Source organism: Cottoperca gobio, unplaced genomic scaffold, assembly GCF_900634415.1.
Source record: "Cottoperca gobio unplaced genomic scaffold, fCotGob3.1 fCotGob3_245arrow_ctg1, whole genome shotgun sequence".
NCBI lineage: Eukaryota > Metazoa > Chordata > Actinopteri > Perciformes > Bovichtidae > Cottoperca > Cottoperca gobio.
This window is the reverse complement of record NW_021166869.1, coordinates 289,374-307,500: the sequence shown is the minus strand read 5'-3', so window position 1 is coordinate 307,500 and position 18,127 is coordinate 289,374. Positions and strand designations below refer to the sequence as shown.

At 41.0% G+C, this 18,127-nt stretch overlaps 1 protein-coding gene across 1 annotated transcript in view; it reads right to left on the bottom strand.

Moving 5' to 3' along the window:
* Nucleotides 1-18,127, bottom strand: part of kcnh5b (potassium voltage-gated channel, subfamily H (eag-related), member 5b) — a 102,590-nt gene that overhangs the window by 64,476 nt on the left and 19,987 nt on the right. Inside the window, exons 6-8 of the mRNA XM_029426865.1 lie at nucleotides 13,562-13,954; nucleotides 5,467-5,624; nucleotides 4,381-4,652 (exon numbers count right to left, since the gene is read on the bottom strand). Of these exons, the coding sequence (XP_029282725.1) occupies nucleotides 4,381-4,652; nucleotides 5,467-5,624; nucleotides 13,562-13,954 (823 nt within the window). The remainder of the gene's footprint in view (nucleotides 1-4,380; nucleotides 4,653-5,466; nucleotides 5,625-13,561; nucleotides 13,955-18,127) is intronic.

The window sequence follows — 18,127 nt, the reverse complement described above, 5'->3', positions numbered from 1 at the left end:
TGAACGCAGCAGCAACTGATTTATTAACCATAAACAAAAGCAGCCGTAATATTTCCAACTTATAAAACACTTCTTAGATGGTGCCTTGTTGGAAACTAGTTATAAATGATCTTTTCTCTCTGCTGCAGCTCTACAATGTTGTAAAACAGATCATTCATATTGTAATAATCGTGGACAAACCTGGAAACCAAAAGGAACGGCCGCCCTGTCTGTCTGCCTCGCTGTGAGCTCTCACTAGTGGAGATCAGGAAACCGCCCACACAGCCCGTGTGATGGTCTGCCACGCCAAGACGACTATCAGTCACAGCCAGACAGAACTGACACTGTGGAGCGTGCCGTGTCTCTGTATTGTTTACTACCCAGCCGAGACGGTTTACTGTCCAGTTGCCAGGAACAAACAATATGGAAGACAGCCCAGGGAGAAATCTCGCTTGGCTCCAATACTAAAACTCCAGGGCAGAAACAGATCAGACCGAGACAAAGACACAAAAACACTGTTGTTCCAAAAGGAGATTCTGCCATTTAAAAAAAAAAGCCTGCTCTCACCAAGTCACTAATATAAAAAAGAAAAAGGCTTCACGGTGCTCTAAAAATCTTAAATTATAAAACACTTTGCACGGGCGGGATCCTCTGGAGGTCTGGCAAACTATAAATTGGCTTGAAGATTTGTACAACAAGAGGAACACTAGTGTTTCCTGCCAAACACTTTAAGGAAATGTATGAAAACACTTTTAAAAATAACCGTTGGCTGTGTGCCTTTTGTGTCTGGACTCAAGTGTTTTGGTTTATACATTTTCTTTCTGTAGATAACTGAGCAAATGCACACAATATGCTGGACTTCCAGCAGCTCCGGTTGAGTCTGATGCACCGTTTCTACCCACAAAGCACTTGCCCTATGTACAAACCCTCACATGCATCCACGTGAACCTCTACCAACGAGGACTTCCCTCAGTGCTTGAGGGCATTGTGGGTTGAGACCGTGGTTATGGTTAGTGTTGGGCAACTAAAACACCAAGCGGAGGTTAGAGCCGGATCACGGTTACAGTGAATAAAAAGGCAAGAGTTAAATCGTGCTCTGTTCTCCTGCACGAGAGCCAGACGAGGTGGAAACCACAGGGGACATAAATTGTGAGCAGAAGTGCTGAATTGTTCGTACTTGTAATTGTACTGCTGCCCCCCCCCCCCCCCCACCCCCACATGTGGTGCAAACAGGTTGTACCGCTGCTCTTCTGTAGAGGGCCTCAGGTGTAGCAAGTAGACCAGAATGCAATGCAGACCCTCGAGTTTAAAGAGATAGTTGCTGCCCCCCCGTCTACAGAAGTTGCTCCTGTGCCGTAACTCCTCTCAGCTTCTCCAAACTACCTCATACAACCCCACTTCAAAACATCCAAACGATTGTAATAGCAATTTAAATGTCTACCGTTTAAATAATGTCCAAATAATGATCTGCCTATTTCTCACTCCTATGCATTTTTGCACCACTTTACAAGTTCCCTGATCAAGCCAGGGTCAACTGCCATTTCTTGTTATAATGGGGGAGGCATTGGAAGACAGGACACAGATGGTCCTCTCATCATTATTTGCATACTGATTAGCTTCGAGGAAGAAATGCAACTGATTAAACAATCTGTCGTCAAACATCTGCAAGACGCGCACAAGATTCCAGGTTCAGCTGCGTCTGATACGCTCAACAGTCGGCAGGTAAAGAGCATAAAGGTTCTATATGGTGACCAAAGGTTTGCACATTTGCACTGCATTATAACTGTCCACTGTCCACAACACGTTTTCTGTCATTTCAACAAAGGTCAAACTGTTTATTCCTTTAACCTTAATACCAAACAACTGCTCAGTTTGTTATTTCTCTGTCAAAGCCTCCAGGGAACCACTCAGGAGGGGGAAAAAGTAGGCAATGTAAGAATCTGTACTCTCAGTTTTGCAGACTGTGCATACAGTTTAATAATTGATTCCCTGAAAGTAACTTTTCCTCCAGGATGTAGACATTGTTATACAAGCTCCATCAGGCCAACAGGGACGGCAGGAAAGAGACCAGAGCGAAAGGCTTCTGTAACACATTTGCCACTTTTGGAAAAACAAATCTCCCCAAAACAGACCGGAAGGGTTTAATCCTGAAAGACTTTCAAACCGTGGCGACAAGATATGAAACGGTACATGTACTGTTAAAGCCACCAACATGGGTATTAACGGCCTCTTCTCCCACTGGAAGCAGCTTAACAGCTTCGTATCTCAAACCATCAGAGCTTAAGCACTGATCAGCATCTTTACCTTAAGACTTACAGAAGCTCCGTCATTTGGAAAAATGTCAAACGACCAATTAAAAGAAGTAAAAGAAATGTTTTGCAATAAGCACACAGCAAACAGATCCTCACATATATGAACGGCTACATGTTTAACAATCCCGATGTTTACATGAACGATAAGTAACCAGGGTTCTTTTTGAAGAAGAAGAAGAAATGGGATAAAGTTACTGTAGATCAGGGGTGTCAAATATGCGGCCCGGGGGACAAAACCGGACCGCCAGAGGGTCCAGTCCGGCCCGCGGGATGACTTTGTGTACAAATAAGTTGTTTTGATCATAAAATAAAATTAATACATCAGAATGTACTTTTTTGTGCCCTAAAACAAAGAGAAACATTTGGAGTTGTTGTTATTTAAAGGTTATTATGCTGTGGGCCACTTGAGATCAAGTTGTGCTGCATGTGGCCCCTGAACTAAAATGAGTTTGACCCCCCTGATGTAGAAAAGACTGCAAAGTTTTTGTTCTCGTTCACAAAGTTTAACCTGTGAAGTGTTGCGTGTTCTTCAATGAAGAGTCAACTGCAACAACATGCATCTGTAATCCCATGTTTTGCAACACATCGGTGCTGTATGTATACATTTCACCATTCCTTAAGTAAGGAAAGGAAGGAGGAAAGGAAGGAGGAAGGAAGGAGGAAAGGAAGGAGGAAAGGAAAGCCATCATGTCGCCAGATAACATTAAAAATTCTGCAAAAGCCAAATTCTTTCTTTTAAAACGTCTTTTTTATAAAAACATCACATTAACTGCGTCAAGTCTCGATTGAGGGTCATTTGTGAAGCAAGAAGCTGGAAGATGATCGAAATGAAACATTTTAAAGCATTTAGATTTAAGTGAATTTCACGCACAAGATTAAGTCAAATCCATATCTTTTATACCTACATATTTATCTATACACTTCCCCTCTCGCTGCTTCCTCATTTGTTCAGATGATTCCTCACAGTAACCACAGGGAGCACAGTCTGCCATTAATTGTGTGTGTCACATGCTCTCTTCTATTATTCTGTTCATTTTTCTGCTGCGTTCATCATCTGTGTGATGTCGCCTGCTGTGCAGATCTGTGTGCAGCCGCTCAACACCGTAAAAACAAATTAACAACAAATCTCAAGTTCACACTCTCCATTAAGCCCACTGCAACATCTCCATGAAGAGAGATCGATAATGAAAACTGTTTTTCAGGGGGAACAAATTGATTCAAGAGGTCTTTAAGCAGTAGTTGATATAAGATAGGAGTAGTGGTGGTGATGGTCAACAGGATAAGATGTGATTGGGACAGATTAACTCAAACAAACCCCCCACCCTGATCATTTGTACTATTCTCAGAGCAGTTTTACTCCAAAACAAACACATTGTTTGTACTTGTACATGGTTATGTTTGTACCGGCTGTTTGTTTACGCCTACATGTTTGGCACATGTGTAGTTTGGCATTCAAAGCTTGTGCGATAATATATTTTTAGCACGTGGATTTCTCTCGTGGTGAAAATGTAATTTTACTTTTAGAAGATTAATGATGGCTAAACTCTACTAAGGCCTAATGGAGTCAAAAGCATGCTCAATACATCCAAACATGCTGCACATGCACCTGTTGCAGCACCATCTGGGAACACTGGAGCATGACTGTGCTCTTTACATCTCACACACTATTCAGTGTGCACGAGAGGACATGTTGGCCTGATATCAGCACAAGTTGAAAGGTCACGGATTCACCAGAAGCACAAGAAATCATCCACTTGGGTTCATGAATACGTTCAACAACATTTTGTGGCAATTTCAACACCAACATGGGAAGAAAGTACTGAAACCATTACACAGCGCATCACTTCAAACGTCAATATATCACACAAACTCCACCAGCAGCATCCCCAAAGATCAGCTCCTTAAGTGGATTATCTGTGCGTGTACACATATTGCAAGGCAGTAAAGCGATCTCTACTGAAAAGTGCTTACTGTCCCATTTCACTCTCCGAAATGCCCCAAAACGACAACAACAGATACGACACGGCTCCCAGCAAGCTGTCAACACAGCACAGTTAGAGCAGCAAGCAGCCGTGCATCTCGTACTTACATCCCACCATCATCATGGCCACGGAGAAGATCTTCTCCCCGTCGGTGGTGGGCGCGATGTTGCCGAACCCGATGGTCGTCAGGCTGGTCATGGTGAAATACAGCGAGGTGATGTACAGAGAGTCCTTGCCGGGGCCGCCCTCCCATTGGCCGGAACCGCTGGCGTTGTAGCGGTAAGGTGATCCGATGCTGAGAGCCAGCTGGTAGAGCCAGCTGTCCATCTTGATGGTGTTGGTGGCCTCGTCGATGACCTCGTAGTCTCCGATGCTGTACCTGTTGAGGTCAACGTCTCAATTTAAGACGTTCATCGTTTTAACATCAGCAAAACTATTTTTCTTTTTTTAAATCAAAAGTGATAAAAACTGCTTTTCACAAATGCCAATTGTGTTCAGAGGACAAAATCTTAAAACCACTTAAACTGCTTTAATCCTCATTATTCATTCACAAATCCTTTACTTTAAACTGTACGAGTAAATACAAAGAGATAGTTATTAAAACCATAAATGTAAGAGCAGACTGAGGAGAATAAACAACATTTAAAGCTTCACTTTGGTCTGTCGAGGCTCATTTTCAGTTATTACTGAAACTGACTTTATCAACTTTTCATTATCATCTTAATATGAAAACTTAAAGCAGCTTTGGAGGAAGACAAAGTGCTCAGTTTGGAGATTTATGTGAAATGAAATGACCTTAAATGGAGCAGTAAAGCATCAAGAAATATGCTGTTGTGTTTAATGTTGCCGAGTATTTGCAATTAAGGAAATTATTTGAAAAGGGATTCTGTGTCTTGGGGGGGGGGGGGGGAGCAGAAATTGTTTGCCATGAGGTATAGATGATTAGCATATCACCCGATGGTGTATAAGGGAAATTAAATAAAGCTTGTAGTCAGCAGAACAGCAGCAGATGCTTTGTAACGTACAGGTGGGGAGGGCTGGAGAATTGTTTAGCATACATAACTAATTAGGAACAGCGAGGAAGATGGTTACATTCCCCGCAGCCACCGGGAGCTTTTGAATGACTCTAAGCTGCGAGGAAATGAGAAACAGTTCCCTCAGTGACTAAGAACTCATAAACAAAAGCAGTTTACCAGATGCAGGCAAGCCAGTGAGCCACCAGTCCGAACACGCACACCAGCAGGACCAGGACGGCAGCGCCGTACTCCAGGTAGTGGTCCAGTTTCCGGGCCACCCGGCCCAGACGCAGTAGGCGGACCACCTTCAGGGAGCTGAACAGACTGCTGATGCCCTGAGGGGGAGGGAAGGAGGGAGGGAGGGGAGAGGAGAGGAAGAAAGAGAAATGTGGGGAGGTAAGAGGAGGACGAGAAAGAAAAGAGGACAAACAATGAAGAGAGAGAAATCGGTCATTAAAAGGTTAAAAGTTCAAAGTAAATCACTGGAATTTGCTTTTACATTGTTGAGAATTTACAACAAATGACACCCACAGGCTCAAATGTTGCTCTAAAACATCAAACTTCAAGTCATTTGGAGACCTTGTAACATTTGTAATAAAACACCGGCTGAACATGCAACACTAGACGAGTGTTAATAGCTGTAGGCAGCAATTAAAACTTTTCTTTTAGTTTTAAAGACATCGCAGAGCAACATCGTAAAGGGTTGTATCAGGGAGGAGGAAAAGGAATCAGAAACAGTTGTATTTCAGAAGGTGCTGCATATTCATCTCTAAAAATACACAAGGGAGTCTTTCTGCAAACACACAGACATCCACACCAGAAGCTTCATTTTGCTCTGCTGCAGCTTCTTAAATATACTTATTTGTTCTAGTAGATTCCTCATTACTGACGAGCTCTTTGTTTGCATATTAAGCTACACTTCAACCTCCACATCAATACTTTGTTTAGAAAACACCACCAGGAAGTTCACCTATCGAAGCAATGAACCCGTCTTCAGGGTACGACTATACTTTGTCTACCTTCGGAGACTTTGCGACACTATTTTTAATGAGGTGTCCTTTTAATTACCAGGTTGCATTAAGGCCACTGTGGGCAAACTTACCATCGGACTAAAGCTCCAATAAGCGCCTCCAAACAAAAAACACGGCTCCAAGCGCAATTAATGCCGCCTAATTAAGCCACTCACATTATAGTGCAGTGTACTACGCTTTAAAATCACCTCTGGGAGCGAAAACGAGCAATGTGTTGCTTAAAAAACAAAACAAGTTGTTGGTTAAAAACAATATACGATGTGAACAGAATCATCTAATCTAAAAGAACATTCTCAGTGCGTTATTTCTGCTGCCCCAGCTGACCCGTGTCCCCCACAGGCTCTTTGATATCCTGTTCTGCACCACAAAGGCTACGATGTTATGTAATGAAGGCGAGCTGCTCTCTGCGGCCGTCTTCAAGCTCCTTGCGCTCAGTTCAGCCTTCACACACACACATCCTGAGTCCTGACGTTCAGGTTCAGCACCTACAGCTCCAACTTCACCTGCAAAAGGTGGGAGTTGACCTTATTTTAACCCCAGTAACAGAGCTTTGCTTCTCTCTTCAGCCTGCGGTTCAACAAGTCTGGCAGCAGGAAGACGTCCTCTGACTCTGTTCAGCTTCTGTTCCACTACTTTCTGTAACTCACTGGGTTTTACAATCAGTCTTTGTTCCAGGAGTTGTCTGTCCATTTTATGAATGAAATTCAAAAACTAAAAAGCAACCACAAATGAATGAAACAGTCATACAATTAGCAAAACAATCATCGATCAAACTCATAACCGACGTATTTCATATTGAAGAAATGCATTTTTGCACACTACACTCTCATTTTCTATGTTTGAGAATTCCTCCACATTAGTAAACAGTGGTGTCTTGTTGAGGGGTTATTGGGTCATGCAGTTATAGTACCTGCACAAATAAAGTCCCAAAACACGTCAGATGTGCCAAAATAAATCTCTCTACAGATGGATCTGCATCTGTGCTCATCCTTAAGACAACGTCTGATTTCTTACAGTTGTAAAGAAACATTTTCTGTCACTAATTTGGCTTTGCTCTTAATTTGTATTTGTTGTTTCTCCCTCCACAGGCCTGAGGAGGCCTTGGCTGCACCTTCAGATCAAACCTCTTGCTGCAGGTTCTCTGTGATGCCACAAAGCCAGCCCTCCCTGCCTCTCTCCAGCCACAGCTTCAAAGGCCTCCCCTGGGACTCGGACGCTTCCCAGCTCATATGTAAATGACTCTAAATCAAGAAGCCACAGGAAAGAGCAACACAGATGAAAAGAGCATGAGTCAAGAGCGAGCAATGCATGTAAACTCATGGCTCATAAGCACCTGTTTATCCTAACGGAGCCCGGTGAAGTGAGACAGCGTATAGATGGAGATTACGTGTCCACGGGGGAAGCTCTTCTCACAGCGCCGGCTCTTTCTCTCATTATTTCCTAAGCAGAGGACGCACTGTTGCATGTTCCTGACAGCGCTGGGAGCTTAGCGTGTTCTCAGGGCTCAATCCGGTGAGCATTAAAAATGTAAAACGTCTCAGCTTTTAGCAAAACAGCGCCACGCTTCAATTCAGTTTTCAATTGTCACTCTTCAACAATAAGCAGCAGCTTCCCCAGGCAGCGAGGTAAAGGTTCTTCTTGGAAAGTTTTAAATCCTGTCAACATTTAACACGGCTAGAAGCTGAATATGTTTTCTATATTTTACTATTACAAAATGCACTTAGTGTAATAGCTTCTCCCTTTCACACATACAGGACATACACTATAAAAGGATTATTAGTTACACAATCAGCAACAGAGCTTTTGTTTTCCTCCACACTCCAAACCATCTTTCACTTCATGCTTTAATGCATCTATTCATGTCCCCTGTAGTAAACCTTTCTCACAGCAGACACTTTGACTCGTCCCTGCAGGAGAAGCACAGGTCTGACAACTGTAACAAGTGACTCAGCAGTTTGTGTTGCTAGTGAGTCGTTATAGTGGCAGAAACTCACATCTACAACCAGCAGGCTGAGTGGAGCGTTCTGCCACTCAGCGTACAGTCATGACGTCAACGCAGCATTACTGTGTCACCTCTCCATCTTCAAAAGTACACCACTAAAACCTCTAAGCTATTATGCTCTCACACACACACACACACACACACACACACACACACACACACACACACACACACACGGTTACATTACAACACTCATACGGTCAATTACAGCACAAAAGATGCTATTTCTAAGCCTAAGCAAAGGCCTTGAGGAACAGAAAGCCCGCTTCAAAAATGAGAACCACATGCTTTTATTTTGGTAACAAAAAGCAGATGGATTGGAGAAAGTTTTCAAGAAGGCGATATTTTCGTGATTGGAGGTAACGAGACGTCGGCTGTAGGGTGGTGTTTGGCTACTTGAAGTCCGAAATAAAACGTGTAGGAGAGTTGGTTGCAAACTCTTCTGAAAGTCGGTGCCAACACAGACAGGAAATACGACAAACTTGTCACCTGAAGTATGAGTGAACAACCCTGAAGTCGCAAATACCAGCAATTAGACCGATCCGCTGGAAATAACAGCCAAACTTTGAGAAACGCCCAACAACACAATCTGCGACAAACAAAACTAACAGACACAAGACGTCACACATGCTGCTCGATTGCAAGAGACACTAAAATGTTTGTAACTTTAGATATAAATCATAAAGCAACAGAAAACCTCCTTCCATCCAACAATCTTCCCTCGTCTTTTACAACTTATTTAACCTTCCATTCTTGTTAACGCGCAGAGTGTTTACATCCCACCCCTGACTGCACGGTGCACAGCTTCCTCCCGGCTCTGTCAGCTTGGCTGGCGGTGGCAACAGTACACGCTATGCAGAAAGGTCAGCCTGGATTAGACCTTTCCGAGCAGCAGGTGGCTTCGGGACCTGTGGGGGCTTCCCTCCTGCCTGCCACACTCAGACTTTTCACACCACCTCTGCAGCAACGTGACGGAGCATCAGCACTTCTCACGAGAATCTTACATCATTCTGTGCTGTTTTACAGCCATAGCACAACGACTTCAGTGGTTTTGCTGATGTAACTGCTGACCTGCATGTCTCTGCGTGTAGGTGTTGCTGCATCTACAAAATGTCAACAATAAAAAGAAAGATTCTAACACTTCAAAAAGAAAACTCTGTATAACTCGTAGGTCTTGTTCTAGGCTTCTGTATTAGTTAGGTTAAACCCAAAAAGTTGCATATAGTGATATATTCTGTATAAAGATATGGTTTTACTCTTGATATTGTATGTTTGGATTCATAATTGATTGTTACATGTCTACCTCTTGCTCCATAAGATGTTGTGTTGAGGCTTTGATTTCAGTACTGTATTTTATTGTTCCTTAAGTATTCTTCCAAGGAACAAATGTGACGCTTTTATATATATATATATATATATATATATATATATATATATATATATATATATATATATATATATATATATATATATATATATATATATATATATAAGGCCCGCTGTAGACGACTGAGGAAGCCTGTTTGATCGCTATAGAAGTACGACTTTGTGGCGCTTTAATGAGGCGCTCGTTTGCTGAAAAGTGGCAGCCTAAGAGACAAAAATGGCAAACTGGGATCTTACCGCTTTGTTGCCGAGTATTAAGAGATTTCCTTGTGCCTTTGTTTAAGTGCCACGATCCCAGTGTGTAAGCTGTGAACAAATGACCAGGTTCATATCATCAGATCCACCAAGTCAACACACCGAACTATGAAAGATCCAACAGATGTTTACATCACACTTTTAGCATTCGTCTGTATTTTACTTAAGACACTTCATAGACTAAATGCTTAATTAGTTCATCAATAATCAACAGATCAGTCGAAGCAATGACATGGCTGAGTAAAGTGTTGACGTCACTGAGGGGTGACGACCAAAAACGACAACTGAGGTTGAAAATAGGCGTGAAGAGTTTTCCACCTACGCTGATCGTCTTCACGCAGAAAGATGAGGACACTTCTCCAATGGAGAAGTTATAGACGGGACTTGGTAATGACTGGTAAGGTCCTCAAAAGTCATGTTTATGCATGTGTGTGTTCAGTGTGTGTACATTGTGCACGTGTGTTGGCAGCACCTGCTTGGCAGCGTCTTGAAAGAATATAACTAAAAATACTTCCTGCCTGCTTCAGCCATCGAAGAAGGCAACAGAGGATTCAGTCTGCTCCGAGTCTATAATAATCTCTGCCATTTTCTTTCACACTGCATCTTAAGCCGCCCACACTGCCCTCAGTCAGCATCCATCTATTCTTCCAGCCTGCTAATACGGGAAAGCAGCAGCAAAAACGCCAATTTAGCAAAGAGGGGAAAAGAGACTCTGACTTTGTACTGGAAGTTTACGTGCCATCGATTTCCTATCAGCCTGTCTCCGCCGCTCGTTGCCGTCTGCTGTTTGAACAGAAAACTCCACCCAGCGGGTTCTCATCGAATCCATAAGCGACGGGCAGTGAGAGGCCGGAGGCCGAGAGACACCTGAACCAAGACGCAGCGCCGCTCCAGACACCAACGGGAGGATCCACAATTCAATACAGCGTTCAGTCTGGGCCAGCAGCAGGAGAGCAGACGCTAACACACTCAACATGCAGGGGACGGGGTGTAACAGATGTCCATCACATCTACCCGGAGCCAGTTAGAACCAGCAAATGTTTGACATTTTCCTTGTTAAATGATCTAAATTATGAGTCAATTATCAAATATGTTTACAATCAAGACAGCTTGAAGCTTCAGTTTCAGCCAAAACACTTTATTTTCTTAAACTGTCCAAAGATATTGTGTTGTGAACTGTGTGTTGGTCTTAATGTTGTTCAGGTTCAAAATAAATTGCTGAAGGAGTGAAGTGATGTTTTGGCATGCAACATTAATAGATGCTGTTAAATGCAGCTCCTGACAGATTAAATACTGGCATTATTATTATTATCATCACTACTGGCGTACAAAAACTCATGTAATTAAGCCTCCACTTGGCACACACGCATGTAGTCACACGAACATAATAATGGACGTCCGTGCACAAACACACCCACAGCATGTGCTCACAAATGTGTGTTTTTTACAAACAAATACACACACAATCATAAAAAGATTAAATGTTCTACCATAAATAAATCAAAAACTGAGAAATGCATGTGTACAACATTTGTTCTTTTACATTTTACAGTTTCCACACAAACTAATTAACTCAGCGGGAAATCAAGTGGAAAATCCCCTCTAATGGACTTCAGGTCATATTGATACCACGCCTCGATATCTGATGGCTGCAAATGGGCGTGAAAAACACTCAGCAGGTCTGGAGCCTCGTAGAACGTCGCCCAGGAATCAAACAACAGGTTCAGGATCTAAAAACTTTCATTCCCAGAGGAACATTTAACAGTATTTTTCTCTCTAGTGAGGAAAAAGCAGCGGCTTTACATTTGACCAGGAAACCTTTTTCAAACGGCGAAATAAACCTCACCTTAGTCACAACGGAAATTCGTAACCGCAATCCCATCATCATTACGCTCGGTCGCTAATTTAATTCTACATGCTACAGATTTAAATGCATCAACATGACCTCAGAACGAGGGTATCGACTTTTAACTAATGAATTTCAAGCCATTACAGGACAGCCAACTCGTGGAAAGTTAGAAATTCCAATTACTTTCCCCCTAACAGGCAAACTGCCATCCATTATCTGAGCCAGGATAAAAACAGAACACCATCAATTATTAATCAGTAAACTTAATGAGCTTATTAACTAAAAATGGCACCTGCTGTTGTGCCTCGTATGAGACAAACAACCACAGTAGCAGCGTCGCGAGGCTGTAGCTGCGTGACGATAATAATGGCCGATGTTTAGCAGGTTTCACTACGCTGCCCGTGTTAGTTTGTTAGCATCAGCTGTAGTCTGAGGAACCTTATTGTCTCAAGGATCATTTACACTTTGCAATGACATGTGATCTGTTATCTGGAGATTGACGTCTGGTCATGAGCTTCTGCATTTACACTATTTATAAGCATTCTTGTTCTCCCCGTTCAAACGTCCTTTTGCGATTGACCACACTCCACAGATGTTATTGACATCCATGTGAGATCTAGACGAGGTCTGCATGATGCATGCGTTTACACCTGCAGTAAATCTGTTTTTCCTGATGCAAATCACATGTTATTACCAGGTGTAAATGTTGTCACATCCACTCAGAATTCAACACCTCTGGAGTACTGGAGTACTGTAAGCCTAATACTCCAGATAAAACATACTTAATTCTGCAAAGTCACGACCCATCTCCTGCCTTTGATAAATAATATAGATGGTAATTTAAAAACGATTTTTCCAGAAGCATTGATGTATTATTCTAAAGGGTCCTGCGATTCTCAGTGAAGGTTGAATCATCTGTCTAGATGAATAATTGGCTCCATCACATTTTGATCTGTACACATGGACATCATCCTTCCAACCCAAACTGACTCACAATCAGCCTCGAGTAAAAGAACATTCAGGAAGTTTGGGACAAAATATATATGTTTTACAAGCCCGAGATCTCATAACAACTACAATCATGTTGAGCTAAACTTTGAACACTTCTCTCTTGGCAGACATTTTAATTGGTCACTTATACGATTGCACCTATTTGAAGCTATTGTACTTACAAGATTCTTGCTGTTCGGAGTTGTATCTCCATGATTGTTTGCACTTTTTGTACGTTGCTTTGGACAAAAGCGTCAGCTAAATGAACTGTAATGTAATGTAATGTGCTTAGTCATTGTCGTGACCATTTATTTTAGCATTTTATCGTCATTTATTGTCTATTTTGTTATTTTTCGGTTTTGGCTGTGTTTTGGCTGCATGATTGTATGAAAGGTGCTATATTGAGTAAAAGTCCTATATTCAAACCTTAAAAAAGCTTCAACATATACATCAAGTACAAAAAGTAGAAGCTGGTAAAGGTGGAGCTTATTTGAACTACTTTATATACTTCATCAGCTGGGTGGCTTGTGACTTTACCCCCCAGGGATCAACACATTCTCATCTCAATCTATAACATCACTTCATAATATCATTTGTTGTTGATTATATTGTGCAGTTTTCATCTAAGTCTACAAAGTAATCAGTAACTTAAAGTATCAAATAAATGTAGTGGAGTAAAAAAGTATCGACATGTGAAAAAGCCGTCATTTCCCGTTTAACATGTTCACCTCCGTGCACGCTTTCCTTCAAGCCACATACCTCATCCACGTTCTCGAAGGCGTTGATGATGTCGTACGGCAGGCAGGACAGCAGGTCGATGACAAACCAGGTCTTCAGGTAGTTCATGCGGATGAGCTTGGGGTCGGAGATGACCTCGCCGCCGGGCCCCACGAAGGTGGTGTGGAAGTTGAGGACGATGTCCACCAGGAAGATGACGTCCACCACGCTGTCCAGCACCAGCCACACGATGTTGTTCTGCTTGGTCTTGAACGAGACGTTGTAGGGCACCATGATGGCCGTGTAAAAGGTGAGGATGAGGATGACCCAGTCCCAGGTGGTCTTGAAGGTGCAGTAGTGGAGGATGATGTGCGGAGGCGTCTTGGGGGCTTCCTGCTTGTACTGCGGGAGGATGTCGGAGTTTAGCTGCAAGACCTGGAGACAGAAAGAAACATTTACTCAACAAAAATCTTTATTACATTTCCTTTTATCAGGTACACTTCCCCACTAAAAGTTCATTAAAAGCACCGTGTAATTATAAGCAGCCTTTAATTGATACACATTAAAACACACTGTTAAATGTAAAGTATGACAAGAATTAAGACCGTCCACTGCCAAGTGCGATCATTTCTTTAAATGTACCTTTAATACACTCACCTGTGTCTGATGCCAACTCTTGACTCATCTGCACTCTCATTTTTACAGAATTCTTTTAATTTTAATCCTCTTTTAATTAATGCATTCTTTTAGTTTTTTTTTTTATACTTTCTGTAAATTATTTTGTCTCCTTTTAAATAAATGCGACACAATTTATTTAATTTTAATTTTAATTTTAAATTATTATATTGTTATTATATGCATATTTCTATAACATCACTGTTACATCGTAATACTGTGACATAGATGCACCTTTGTGTTCAGTTTATTGAATATATTACTTTATTTTTTATTTATTTTTTCTACTTTTACTTACATTTAATATTATTATTATATTATTATAATATTTATTATTTAATATTATGTATACCGATCATCTTGAACACAAACTTTTTCCTTATAAAGAAAATAAAGTTAGATGAGTAAAAATACAAACTAATAAAATATATCCATATATAACTTCATGCATGTCACACATTCAAAGACGTTCAGAAAGAAATTTAAATATATTTTTGAGCACAGTTCATCTCTAACGAGTTCACTCATCCTCAACAAATTAAAACTTTATTTGATCTTATCTTATATACACTCGTTGTGATTTCTGACCCAGATTAATTCACATGTACTGTATACTGAGAAAGGTTTGGTTTATTCTGCCAATTAATTTCTAATACTCAGTTCTATAATTATATTTTACCATGTAAATGCATTATTAACTGTTTTGAGAAAGAGAGCACAGACCAGAAATAAAACATGAAGGAGGGAGAGATGAAACCAAACCATGTGAAAGAGATGAAAGTGATTAAGAAGTACTACTGTTTATAGTCTGATCATAATTACCTACTGTATCTAGGTGTGTGTGTGTAGAGAGGAGGGAAAGTAGTGCAAGAAAAGTATATTAAAATGTGTGTTTTCTCTACAGTTTTCATCTTCTGTTGATCCATAAAGCGACTAAACTGCAAAATTATTCAATTTGACTTGAAATGGGAGAAAGAAAGAAAATGAAAATCAGATGAAGGGGCAGAAAGAAAAGAATGCCCTTGTATTTTACTGTGTGGTGGTAATAACTTCTCCTCTGAGTTACTACTACTACTACTAGTAATACTGAGTAACTACAACTACTAGTAGTACTGAGTTACTACAACTACTAGTAGTACTGAGTTACTACAACTACTAGTAGTACTGAGTTACTACAACTACTAGTAGTACTGAGTTACTACTACTACTAGTAGTACTGAGTTACTACTACTACTAGTAGTACTAAGTTACTACTACTACTAGTAGTACTGAGTTACTACTACTACTACTGAGTTGCTATAACTACTAGTAGTACTGAGTTACTACTACTACTACTAGTAGTACTGAGCTACTACTACTACTGTGTTACTACTACTACTAGTAATACTGAGTTACTACTACTACTAGTAGTACTGAGTTACTACTACTACTACTACTACTACTGAGTTGCTATAACTACTAGTAGTACTGAGTTACTACTACTACTAGTAGTAGTAGTAGTAGAGTAGTACTGAGTTACTACTAGTAGTACTGAGTTACTACTACTAGTAGTACTGAGTTACTACTACTACTACTACTACTAGTGCTGAGCTACTACTACTACTGAGTTACCACTACTACTAATAGTACTGAGTTACTACTACTAGTAGTCGTAGTACTGAGCTACTACTACTACTAGTACTGAGCTACTACTACTAGTAGTGGTACTGAGCTACTACTACTACTAGTCGTAGTACTGAGCTACTACTACTACTACTGAGTTACTACTACTACTAGTAGTACTGAGTTACTACCGAGTTATTACTAGTATTGAGCTACTACTACTACTACTAGTACTGAGCTACTACTACTAGTACTGAGTTACTACTACTGAGTTACTACTAGTAGTAGTAGTAATTCAGTACTACTAGTAGTAGTAGTAACTCAGTACTACTAGTAGTAGTACTGAGTTACTACTAGTACTGAGTTACTAGTAGTAACTCAGTACTACTACTAGTAGTAGTACTGAGTTACTACTAGTAGTAGTAGTAATTCAGTACTACTAGTAGTAGTACTGAGTTACTACTAGTACTGAGTTACTAGTAGTAACTCAGTACTACTACTAGTAGTAGTACTGAGTTACTACTACTGAGTTACTACTACTACTACTAGTAGTAGTACTGCTGATAATAATCATTTCGAAGGCGATGAAGAGGGGGGGTGCATTTTGGTCATTTTGCTAAGGGGAATGGCCTCCCCTCCCCTCCCCTCCCCTCCTCAAAACACCCACTGATAATTATTAACGCCATCATTACTGCTACTGTAATTAGCACTTCAGATGCTCCGGATGCCTTACCACCATTAATGCTACTAATACTACGGCATGTATTACTACTTGTGTACTCACCTGCTTCCCACGATGTACATCACTACAACTGTTAGTACTTTTAATGAAACCGCTGCTACTGCTGCCACTAGTGCATGTACTTCTACTACTGTACTACTCCTGCTAGGTACGGTTAGCCCTGTTCCCCCTCACTGTGGGACTCTGATATTAAACAACAAGGCGAGCCAGCAGAGCTGAGGATCAACAGCTTCATAACTTTGAAGCTGCATCTCATCTTCCTCATCTGTCAATCAAACAGCTCCTGGTCAAGAGCAGCGTCGGCGCTCAAAAATAAGACTGCAATTTTGGAGCCCAGCAGCATTGTGTGTGTGTGTGTGGGGGGGAGGGGGGTAAACACTCGACAGCATCCTCGACGGAAGACGCCAGCTGTGCCTTTCAGTCTGTGGAGCAGATGGATCACCTGCAATATCAATTGAGCGTGCTCCGAACGTTACGCAACCCTCTCCCATCCAGCACCAGGCTGCACGACGGCAAAGAGGAAGCATTAGCTTGTAACTTATTATGTCTTTCTCCTGCCGACATTACTTCTTTATTTCCTTTAGTCTCCTCTTCCTGTCCTCCACATCTCTTCTTACATCCTTCTGTACTTGAACATCTTTCTCTTTCCCTCCCTTCTTAATTCATTTTCTTCTACGCTAAAGTCCATTGTTCAAGTAATTAAACTCAAGTTGTATTAACACGGTACTATATTGCGAATGCATAGTATGTACTAACCATCAGTTGATAACATTATAACATCCATAATTAAATACCTCATCTATAAACATATATAAAACAGATGAAAATTAGCATAATGTAGTCTTCAAAAGAGAATTCATAATTGTTGAATATACTGTACATTAACAAGCAAGCACTTAAACCTCCGCTTGTATCTGATAACTACATTATAATGTATTTATTATGTTTATATGCGGCTTATATATTATTAATATGTCGGTGTTGGAGGAAAGAGTTATCCAGACAAATATTTAATTTGTTTGCTTTTACTGATTTGCTTTATTGTATAACAGCTCCAGTGAATAAAGTTGGTGGACGATCAGATTTAAAAAAGAATTATGGTCAAAATGTAAGCACCAGAAGCATCTTTCATTTCAAACCCCACCCCTCCAGTTTGTATGCAGACTCTCTTTTACCATTTCCTTCCTTTCATTCTGCCTTCCTTCCTTTTTTCATACATTACTTTCCTCGTTTGCGTCCTTCCACCTTTAAATAATTCCTTTTTACTTCATTACTCAATTCATTAATTCTCCTTTCCTCTCTTATTCAGCTACCTCTCCTTACCCTTTGATTTTGTTCTTCTTCTCCTGCCGTCTCATTTCTCTGCATCTTTCCTCCTTTTCAATTCCATCCCCCTTCCTCCCCCTCCCTCCCCTCGTTCACGTTCTCTCCTCCCATTCCTCCCCCTGCCCTCAGCACCTTTAAACCGCCCTGGAAGTAACACTTTTGTTAAAACCGCACGCTTCTCGCCTTATGTGCTAAGCAGAGATGAAACTAACAAATTCAGATTAAAAAGGCAATACACCTCAAACTCAAACCCTCATGAATAA